The following is an 11,940-nucleotide window of genomic DNA, read 5'->3' on the forward strand; positions in this document are numbered from 1 at the left end:
ACTAACATAGCATTATCCTATATACCAGGATACCGACCTAACCAGGTCACTAAACATATCACCATCCTAACCACCAGGATGTAAATCAATAAGCATATCATGTAATAAACCCGAATACAAATCTGAAAAGGGCCGGTATTGGTGCCTTCAACCCTGTTATTATAGTGAGGACAACTCACCTCACAAGTAGGTCGGGATGATAATGTCAAACTCATCCAAATGCAGCTCAAACTCAGACACCTACATCCACCAATGATCCACTTCCATAAATTCCCAAATTACTAAAATACCCCCCAAGTCAAACTGGTTAGCCTTTGGTTAAAGTCAAAGTAAACGGTTAAGGTCAACATCCATACTGACCCAACTTGTCGAGTGTAGCTCACTGACACGTCAAGTCATTCCAGAACTCGAGAAATTGTGAAAACCCTAGTTGACTCGCCGAGTTTCTAGATAACTTGACGAGTCCATGCGTGTCTAAATGTCGGTAAAACACTAACTGACTCATCGAACCGTCTCACTAACTCGTCGAGTCCATACAGAAACCAACAACGACCAATCTTCATCGGACCCATCGAGTTGACCATGCAACTCGTCGAGTCCCTTCAGCCCATTTCTCATTCAGACGTTTTTAAGCTTCTCAAAGCTCTAATTTGTAGATCTAGCTTCCTAAGGCACAGATTCCACGTAAAGTTGCAAACTTTACGTGCATGCAAGGTCTTAAAGGCTTAAAACACCAAAATCAAGCCTAGAATGAGGTTTAGGGTGTGGTGAGAGGTCAATACAAGATAAAGTTGATAACTTTATGAATTTGGGACCTAGGGGAGTCCAAATTTGAGACCATGTCCTTGTGACAAGCTCAAACCCAAGAGTGGCTCCATTAAACCCCAAAAATGATCATAAATGTCCATAAAAGAAGATCTAAGCATGAAAGGGTCAAGGTATTAGCTTTTTACCTTAGATTAGTTGCCAAAACGAAGTAGATGAAATATCCACTTCCTCCTTTTCGATCCAAGATCCTCACTCTTCAAGTTTCCCTTCAAAGATCAACAAATAATACCTTTCAAGCCCTAGACACACACACAATAGGGGTTTAGGACTCTATATAGGGTTTCCTCTGGCTGCAACAACGATAAGGGAGGTTAGAAACGTCCCATAAGTTCTTTAAATATGGTGCAAACCCTAAAATTTAGGGTTTCCATGCACAGACTCTACTCGTCGAGTCGGGGTCCTCCGACTCGTTGAGTAGAAGTCATAAAATCACGCGGATCTGGCTAGGTTCGATACGACGAGTTGGGGCATCCAACTCGTCGAGTTTCTTCAATAAAATAAATATAAAGCTTTTAAAATATACCTGAAATTGGGGTGTTACATAATTGTTTCATAAATATCATAAAGAGTTGTTTCAATTTATAATAATATATTTCATACTTTACAATGACACCTGAAGCGAATATCGAGATTATATTCACCGCATAAAAAGGGTAAAGTGTGTTGGGAACCGATAAATTTATGATATATATTTGCCAGAAGACATTATTATATAGATCGTGTAGTTTCTCTTTATATCAACACTCATATACATTCTCAGAGTCTCCTACTACTAAAATTGTGTTCATATGGCCTTCTAGCAATCTAAGAATATTTTAGAGAATTGAAATTCAGGTGACAAAATCGAGATAGCAAATACTAAATGGCAGATAACATCTCAAATCTCATATGTAGAGATCTTTTCACGATGGCGATAATGGCAAATACACAAAATCGAGTGGTTACAACAACAATTTATACCATACAACACACGATTATAAGAAGATCAAGATCATCTAACAGGCGGACACGACATAATGCTCGCGCTTATTATGGTAATTGAAATCTTCATCCACAAAAAAATCTACAAAATTTTCAATTTATATCACCATTTTGATGATGTAGAATCAATAATTTCTCAAAATACCCAATAATTTCTCAAAATCCCCGATTCAATTTTTTCTTTATGAAATCATTATTTTAAAATAACTTGAAACCTCTCAATGTTGATTTTATAAAGTAATTTGAGGTTGATTTGACTATTTTTATCTATGGGCCTTGGGCCGGTCGGTGGAGTATAGACAGAAGTTCCGGCGGTGGAGACAGTGAAATTGACTTGATCGGCTTTAAACGCGGTGGGTGGGAAAGATTTTATGGAAAATATATTTTATTTATATTTATATATAATTAGGCACAAAATCAACGAACAAAAGGGAAACACTTTCGTGATTGTTTCTCTCTCTTCTTCGTTTCTACTACGCGAAAGATCCCCACAAATCGAGAAATAGAGGGAGGATCATCATCCTTTGTTTTTGATCCTCTAATTTTATGAAACGGTATACTCATTATCGTCGCGTTCCATGATTTTTGTTTGATAACAAAGAGGTTTAATCGGCGACGACGATCTCCATTCTAGGAAATTCTCCGGCCGATCAGTTATGTTGTCCCTACAGACCGATCCTAGACAAGCTCAACAACAGCAATTTCAGCAGCAGCAGCAGCAGAAGCAACACCAGTTGTTGCAGCAGGCTGCTAGGGTTTCGTATAATAATGGCGATCATCACCGTGAATCTTCGTTTGTTTTGTCAACGGAAATTGATCCTTCATCGGCTAACGTCAATCTTAAACTGTCGCAAGGACTTGAAATTCGTGAAGGTTTAATTTTATTTTGTTATTTACGGTTTAGATTATATGATAATGCCTAGGGTTTGGTTGTTTTTTTGTGCAACTTTCTTTCAACTTTTGGCTGTCTTGGAATCGGGAAGTTTATGCATTTAGGGTTTTAGACTTGAGAATTAAGTAGTTGAAATTTTAAGTCACTACTTGGTGTGTGAGATGATCGGCTGTGGTTTTGTTTTCTTCATAGAGGTTCACAACTCTTAAAAGTTAAAACCTTTCGCTAGTTTCCTTTACAAAATTTCTCGTGACACCAAGTTATGGGCAATGTGAACTCTTCCGGAGCAAAATAAGAGGATCAGTTAGATCGGGTGATAACTGATAAAGAAATTAAAATGATTCAGTTCTTTTTTGGACCAGGTATGAGCAAGAGAGCTAAAGAGGGTGCTTCCATTTGTGAATTGAGGTTGGGATCACATTTGATCACTCAATTTTTGGTGGTCTTTTGACATACCTTTGTGGTTGTTTTGGTTGAGGCCTCACTATCTGTTTCCATACCTTTTTTGAAATGTTTTGTTGTTTCTTTGCCATGCAATGTTTTGTTGTGTGTGTGTGTGTGTGTGTGGGTTTTGGGGGGGTGACCTGAACATGGTAAATACTCTTTCGTTTGAATTTTTTGTGTATGTTATGGTCTTTCAGTCTTTCTTTTTTGTGCCTTCTGGCTGAAGAGCTGAACAATAAATAATGCTAAATGTTACAGCCGATGAAGATATGCTCATGTCCCTTGCTCATCAGAAGTACAAGTCTGGAGACTTTAGACTGGCATTAGATCATAGCAAGGCTGTTTATGACAGGAACCCAATGCGAACAGATAATCTTCTTCTCATGGGGGCAATATATTATCAGGTTGGCTATATTCAATCTATGTACCTTTCTTGCTTTCTAGTTTAGTCATCATATTCATGTTTCTCACACACAAGCTTTTTCTTTTGTTTCAGTTACATGACTTTGATATGTGTATTGCAAAGAATGAAGAAGCTCTACGGATTGATCGAAATTTTGCAGAGTGCTATGGGAATATGGCAAATGCATGGAAGGTTATAACTTGTTACTGTGTTTTCTGGTGTCTCTTCTCTTCTGTTTTTAAACATTACAGCATCACATAACCGATTTTGCTCACTGCAATTTTCTTTCTATACAGGAAAAGGGGAATATTGATGTTGCCATTCGCTATTATTTAATTGCAATCGAGGTAAGGAAGATATATATGACCCCCCCCCCCCCCCCCCCCCCCCCCCCCCCACCCCAATTCCACTTTCACCTCTTTCTGTTAATCAAACTAACCTTGAGCATGATATATGTAGCTTCGCCCTAACTTTGCGGATGCATGGTCAAACTTGGGAAGTGCTTACATGAGGAAAGGAAGGCTAACTGAAGCTGCTCAATGCTGTCGACAGGCTCTTTCTTTGAACCCTCGTTTGGTATGTGAACTTATGAACTCTAGTCATCTTTATTTGGTTTCTAATTATATATGTTTATGTAGGTTGATGCTCACAGCAACCTTGGGAACTTGATGAAGGCTCAAGGATTGGTTCAAGAAGTAAGAAAACATGATACATATGTTTAGTTATCAGTTATCACATTTCCTTTGTTCCATTGACACTATGCCATAAACATGTTCCCCTAAATAATGCATAGTTTTGACTTTCCAAGAAGCGTTGAAGGTCCTGTTTGGTATTGACTTTTCTAACTCTTATATATGTCTGGTGTTAATTAATTAGTCTCAAGACAGTTCCTGATCACTTTCCCACTTTGTCATTTGAACTTCAGTGGCTTACAATACAATGATCCAGGGGCAAAAGTGGACATAAGTTTTGTCTATCTATACATTCTATCTTTACTTGTCCGAATATCTTTACGAGCTATTCAGAAGAGGAACTTCTTGTCAAAGATTATAAGGCATCATTTTGTGTAGCTCTTGCTATATGTTGAGAAGTGTTTTTTGGACAGGCATACAATTGCTATGTGGAGGCACTCCGTATTCAACCAACTTTTGCTATTGCTTGGTCAAACCTTGCTGGCCTTTTCATGGAGTCACGTGATCTTAATAGGGCACTCCAGTATTACAAGGTATATACATATAATTATTATTATTATTATTATTCCTTTTTTTTTTGTCAATGACATGCAAATATTATATATGTCTTGTATTACTCTTCCACATTGCAGGAAGCAGTCAAACTTAAGCCAACATTTTCTGATGCCTATTTGAACTTGGGTAATGTATACAAGGTGAATACTTAATTCTTGGTAGATATTAACACAATGAGATTTTTTTCTTTTTAAATTTTTTGCTAAAATTGGGTTGACTTTGCAATTTATATAGGCTTTGGGAATGGCTACAGAAGCTATTGTATGTTATCAGCGTGCTCTTCAGTCTAAACCAGACTATGCCATGGCTTTTGGTGAGTAATAGTAATAGTAATAGTAATACTATCATATTTTGTTTCTATCTTTTACATGAACCAAGTATTTGACTTTTACATTGTTCAGGGAATTTAGCTAGCATATATTATGAGCAAGGTAACTTGGAGATGGCAATTAACCATTATAAGCAGGCTATAGCTCGTGATGCTGGATTTTTAGAAGCATATAATAATCTCGTGAGTTTTTCCTTTTTTATTCTCTTGGATAATTAATTTTTTGTTTGTTCATGCTTCTAACAATATTCTTTTCACTAGGGAAATGCACTTAAGGATGCTGGCAAAGTTGAAGAAGCCATTCATTGCTACCGTGTAGGTTATCATATTCTTTGCATTTATTTTTTCTTCTCTGAAATCTTTTATTGGCTTAGTTGTGATCAAAGTCTTGTTTTGCATTCTAGCAATGCCTTTCTTTGCAACCTAGTCATCCTCAGGCTCTCACTAATCTTGGAAACATATACATGGAATGGTATGGTTATAAAATTATTTGTGTATTACATATTTACATAAAGTAGTAACAGGTCTAAAATGAGGTTTTTGATATTCAGGAACATGATGACTGCTGCTGCACAATGTTACAAGGCAACTTTAACTGTAACAACAGGATTGTCTGCTCCTTTTAACAATCTAGCCATAATATACAAGCAACAGGTAGCAAAATGAAGGAAAACAGGTTGTTATTTTTGCATTTAGGTGTGCTAAAAAGAGTTGATTGATGATTAAACAAACAGGGGAATTATGCGGATGCTATTTCTTGCTACAATGAAGTTCTTCGCATTGATCCTTTAGCAGCTGATGGTCTTGTTAATCGTGGAAACACTTACAAGGAAATTGGGAGAGTTAATGAAGCAATTCAAGACTACTCACATGCAATTGTCATTCGCCCAACCATGGCTGAGGCTCATGCAAACCTTGCTTCAGCTTACAAAGACAGGTTTCTTCACTTCTTTTTAAACAAATAATATACTTAACTTGGTCAAATGGTCAATTTGTATTTTGAACACCTACACTTGTAATTTGTAGTGGACATGTGGAAGCAGCTATTAAAAGCTATCGTCAAGCATTAGCCATACGTTCTGACTTTCCTGAAGCAACTTGTAATCTGCTCCACACGTTACAGGTATTTCTTGCATTTACATTTTAGCCCTTTTTTCGTGAATCGTATTTGTAATTTCTCATTTTCTCTACTACTTGCTAATAAGAGAGTTTTTGATACTTTTTTTTTTTTTTTTTTTTTCTAGTGTGTATGCGACTGGGATGACAGGAAAAGAATGTTTATTGAAGTTGAAAATATACTCAGAAGACAAATCAAGGTTTTGACAATATTACATTTTTAGCCTTTTGGTCTTGTTATGACATAGTTGATAGTTTGACTTGACTTGACTTTTTCCATCCAGATGTCGGTTATTCCTAGCGTGCAACCTTTCCATGCGATTGCATACCCCCTTGATCCACTCCTTGCACTTGAAATCAGGTAGTTTTATGAATTGGATTTATGAATTACTTGATATAATTATAAAATACTAATTGGATTCCTTTTTATTTTTCTATTTTTTTTTAGTCGCAAATATGCTGCACATTGTTCTGTCATTGCAAACCGTTTCTCTCTTCCTCCTTTCAAACATCCTCTTCCATTGCCAATAAAGATCACAGGAGGCTACAATCGACTGAAAATCGGGTACACATAAACATGTGTTATAACTTTTAAGGGATAATGTGATTAATTATATAAATTCCTCATTTATTTTACATCGTATTACTTATATAAATTCATCAATGCTGTACATTGTATGTATTTTTTAAATTTATTTCTTAGTATGGATCCTAAAACATTGTGTTATACTTGTAGATATGTGAGCAGTGATTTTGGAAACCATCCACTATCACATTTGATGGGATCTGTATTTGGCATGCATAATAGAGAAAACGTTGAGGTTTGTTGGTGTTTAGTTTTTGTAATTATTATGAATTTTTAATTTTAATTTGTTGTTTGAAAATTAGGTGTTCTGCTATGCTTTGAGTCCAAATGATGGGAGTGAATGGAGGGTTCGGATCCAGTCAGAAGCAGAACATTTTAAGGATGTGTCAGCAATGACTTCTGATATGATTGCAAGGCTTATAAATGAGGATCAGATACAAATACTTATCAATCTCAATGGTTATACCAAGGTATGAATATTATTAAATTCAACCATCATTTTCACTTCATCAGTTTCTTGTTTCTATAATATATTTATATATTCCAGGGGGCAAGAAATGAAATATTTGCTCTGCAACCAGCTCCCATTCAGGTCTCATATATGGGATTCCCTGGCACAACTGGTGCTAACTACATACAGTATTTGGTCACTGATGAAGTAAAGAATTTTCTTTTTATCTCTTTTTTTTTTTAAAAAAAAAAAAATCTCATTTTTACTAGATGCTTAAATGTTTAACCTTACTTACAGTTTGTCTCTCCAACTCGGTTTGCTCATATTTACTCTGAGAAACTCGTTCATCTCCCTCATTGCTACTTTGTGAATGATTACAAGCAGGTAAATTTGTAAATGTAGTTTGATTAATAATTTGTTATTGTTATAATCGACTAGATTTTTCATATTTGTTAGATTTTTTAAAGTAACATCTGCTCTTTTTTGTTAATGGTTGTGTGCAGAAAAACCTTGATGTGCTGGATGTAAACTGCCAACCCAAACGTTCAGCTTACGGATTGCCTGAAAACAAGTTCATATTTGCTTGTTTTAATCAGCTTTACAAGATGGATCCTGAAATTTTCATCACTTGGTAACATTAAACATATATCTATATATATCTCAATTTCTATTACTCTTGTAAGTAACATTAACATTTAACATAATGTTTGTTGTTTGTTTGTTTGTTTGTTTCAGGTGCAATATTTTAAAGCGTGTTCCCAATAGTGCCCTTTGGCTTCTCAGGTTCCCAGCTGCTGGTGAAATGAGACTTCGTGCATGTATGTTATTTTTAATCCTCTTATTATATAAAACTATAACCTTGTACTTTTAATTAAGACATTATAGTTTAAATGTTGTAATAAGAAGAACCAAAAGTAGGTTGCTGTTTCTTACATGTTTTTGGGTGTTGTGTAGATGCTGCTGCACAGGGTGTGCAACCAGACCAGATTATTTTCACAGATGTTGCTATGAAGAACGAACACATCAGACGCAGTTCTTTGGCAGATCTTTGCCTTGATACGTAAACCCCCTCCCCCTATTTATTTACTTTTTGTTTAATTATATTATAGTTAAGTCCTTATAGTTTTGTGATTATGTTAAAATAGGCCCCTATGTAACGCGCATACAACAGGGACAGATGTTCTCTGGGCTGGTTTGCCAATGGTGACACTTCCCCTTGAGAAAATGGCCACTAGAGTTGCTGGTTCACTCTGCTTAGCCACAGGAGTTGGTGAGGAAATGATTGTTAACAGGTTTGTGCAACTTTTGCTGCTTCTTTAAACCTCAAGGGCTGGAATTGAAATATTCTGATTTAACTTTTTTTTTTTTGGAAATTATGAAGCATGAAAGAGTATGAAGAGAGGGCGGTGTATCTTGCTTTAAACCGGTCGAAACTTGAAGAGCTGAAGAGCAAACTTAAGTTATCACGCCTTACTTGTCCTCTCTTTGACACATCCCGCTGGGTAAGCTCTCGGAATTGGAACTCGCGATTCCATTCCATTCCCAAATGGAAGGAATTGAATTCCATGTCATATAAAAACATTCTACTAATCAAATGCCCCTAGAGAATAGAGATAGATTGTTGTTCATAGTACAGTTATATATGGTTTAAGGGGATTATTATTATTATTTTTATTTTTTTGTAGGTGAAAAACTTGGAAAGGGCGTATTTTAAGATGTGGAATGTACACTGTTTGGGTGAACAACCTCAGCACTTGAAAGTGGTGGAGAATGATACAGAATATCCTTATGATCGTTAGTGATAGATCACAATCGCATGGTAGGTGAGGCATCGGTGTGTTGTTGATGAGTGGGAAGAGAATGTAAATTGCTATAATAATAATATTAATAATTATAATATTGTGCTTGTCTAGGATGCTGAATATTTAAAGAACAGATATATATATGGTTTGTAGTATGTGAGTGACAGGTATATGAGAATGTCAGATGGGTTACTCGTATGCTTATGCTTTTATTGTTATCATTTATCAAAATATGACCTTACCTCATCTTGTCTTTGGTTCAACTCAAGTTATTATATTTGAATGTTGGTTGGAGGGATGTGGATGAGGAGGGTGTTGTTATTCACACCCAAATTAGGTCAAAACCAGTTTTTAAAGTCGATACCACATTAAAAACCATTTTTACTTTTCCTACGCGTCATCATTAGAACCAAATTTATGATCTTTTTGTTTTTACAATTATAGTCCCTCGTGTTTTATATTATTTTCAATTTCAACCTTTTATATTTTTAAATTTAATAATCGTCGTTAACAAGTTTTATGTATTTACGATTCTCTATTTTGCATATTATTTATATTCTAATAAATTTACATGTTATTTATATTCCAATAAATCACCGTTATATATATATATATATATATATATATATATATATATATATATATATATATATATATATATATATATATATATATATATATATATATATATATATATATATATATATATATATATATATATATATATATATAGGGTTAGGTTCATGTGAGACGGTCTAATTTTGTGAGATCGTGAGACACATTTTTTTATTTATTTTATTTTTTTATTTATTTTTTAAAATTTTTTTTTAGTTAATTCAAGTTTTGAAAATAATATTTGAAAAAAGAATTTTTTGATTTATTCATTTATTTTGCATTTTAAAATTATTTTTAGAATATGTACAGTGTAATATTCTATTTAAAATATTTCACGTATTTTTAAAAAAAAAATAGAATTTTTTTTTATATTTTTTTTAGTTAATTCAAGTTCCGAAAATAATATTTAAAAAAAGAATTTTTAGATTTTTCCATTTATTTTGCATTTTATAATTATTTTTTAGAATATGTCAGTGTAATATTCTATTTAGAATATTTCACGTATTTTTCAAAAAAAAAAAAAAAACTGGATTTTATTTTTTATTTTTTATTTTTTATTTTTATTTTTTTTAGTTAATTCAAGTTCCGAAAATAATATTTAAAAAGGAATTTTTGGATTTTTTCATTTATTTTGCATTTTAAAATTATTTTTAGATTTGTTCTCACGGTCTCACAAAATTAGAATGGTCTCAAATGAACCTGAACATATATATATATATATATATATATATATATATATATATATATATATATATATATATATATATATATATATATGGGTAAAGTGAATATACCTAACAACCTTATATAAGCTTAGATACCTAAATCTATAATACTACATCAGTTTGTATCATATTTACATTGTAATTGCCTAAGGTTTTTAAACTTCAACCTCATCACTTGATTACTTCCAAAATCTTTGGAGTTTCAACAATATATTTCTTTTACATTACGTCTTTCTATCGAATACCATCTGATGGGCTTCATATCTTACTGCTACAAATGAAAGGATGTAGGAGAATATAATGATGAATTTCCAAATTTTTTTGAAGTAAATCAAGTTTAGGAATGAACTTTAAAAAACTTTGATGATTGCAATGAAAATTTAATGCAAAATGACGTAGTTTGATGATGTTAGGTACCTAAGCTTATATAAGGTTGTTAGGTATATTCACTTTACCCTATATATATATATATATATATATATATATATATATATATATATATATATATATATATATATATATATATATATATATATATATATATTCTAATAAATTTACATATTATTTTTATGTATTTTCATTTAATTTTTTTTAGGTCATGTTTTTTATCGAAAAAAAAACCGAATATACCGTTGTTCACGATTTTTCGTTATTTTTTCATAGAGATGCATATTGATATAAATAAAAAACCATTTTTTTTTCGAAAAAAACTCACTTCATTTTGTTAGTTTTTTTTTCAATATTTAATTTTATTTTTATAAAAAAAAAACACTAATTATACCAAAAATATTAATTTTTTGTACTCTATTAATAAACATCAACACCGATTAAAAAGAAAAAAAAACCCTTGATCAGTGTAGATTGACACTGTGAATTTAAACTGTAAATATTTTAATTTTTAATATTCACAATGTTAAAAAACTCAATCAGTTCATATTCACAATGTGAATCTGACTTCTTATTATGCACACTGTGAATCTGAGAAAGTTCGGAAAAAAACCTTGATCATTGTAGATTCACACTATAAATCTACATTGTAAATATTTCAATTTTTAATATTCAAAATGTGAAAAAGTTCGATCAGTTCATATTCACATTGTGAATCTGACTTACTATTATGCACACTATGAAATTAAAGGTGTGCTTATAAATTTATGATTGTTGAATGTTGATGTTTGAGTTAATTACGTATGTGGAGTAAATTCTAGCTATTTTTGCTTTGTAGAGGTAACAACAATTATTTATAGACGTTTAAACATATACTACATTGGTGGATTTGTTTGGTAAAGAAGAGATGTGGTAGGTAGTAATGTATGGTGATGGTGGTGGGTGGTGGTAGGTGTGGTGATTATAGTGGGAGGCAAGTAGCGGTGGCAAGTGCGACGATGGGTGGTGGAGACGGGTGATGGTGATAGGTGGTGGTGGGGTGGTGATGATGTATGGTGGGGGTGGGTGGTGGAGAAGGGTGGTGGTGATAAGTGGTTGTGACGAGTGGTGATGATGGTTGGTGGGTCGTAGTTGG

The 11,940-nt window shown here is 33.3% G+C and overlaps 1 protein-coding gene across 1 annotated transcript; it reads left to right on the top strand.

Moving 5' to 3' along the window:
* The first annotated feature begins 2,219 nt into the window (after nt 1-2,219).
* Nucleotides 2,220-9,324, top strand: SEC (Tetratricopeptide repeat (TPR)-like superfamily protein). Its single transcript, XM_078979812.1, has 28 exons — nt 2,220-2,682; nt 3,404-3,549; nt 3,642-3,740; nt 3,845-3,895; nt 4,008-4,124; nt 4,187-4,243; nt 4,654-4,773; nt 4,873-4,935; nt 5,030-5,108; nt 5,197-5,306; nt 5,385-5,438; nt 5,528-5,595; nt 5,675-5,777; nt 5,858-6,060; nt 6,150-6,246; nt 6,368-6,439; nt 6,524-6,600; nt 6,688-6,804; nt 6,976-7,060; nt 7,128-7,295; nt 7,373-7,483; nt 7,574-7,660; nt 7,780-7,907; nt 8,012-8,094; nt 8,231-8,336; nt 8,422-8,568; nt 8,658-8,778; nt 8,962-9,324. The coding sequence occupies exons 1-28, from the start codon at nt 2,466-2,468 to the stop codon at nt 9,073-9,075; spliced, it is 3,000 nt and encodes a 999-aa protein (XP_078835938.1). The 5' UTR covers nt 2,220-2,465; the 3' UTR covers nt 9,076-9,324.
* Nucleotides 9,325-11,940: the final 2,616 nt, after the last annotated feature.

Source organism: Lactuca saligna, chromosome 2 (genome assembly GCF_052625555.1).
Source record: "Lactuca saligna cultivar CGN05327 chromosome 2, ASM5262555v1, whole genome shotgun sequence".
Taxonomy (NCBI): domain Eukaryota; kingdom Viridiplantae; phylum Streptophyta; class Magnoliopsida; order Asterales; family Asteraceae; genus Lactuca; species Lactuca saligna.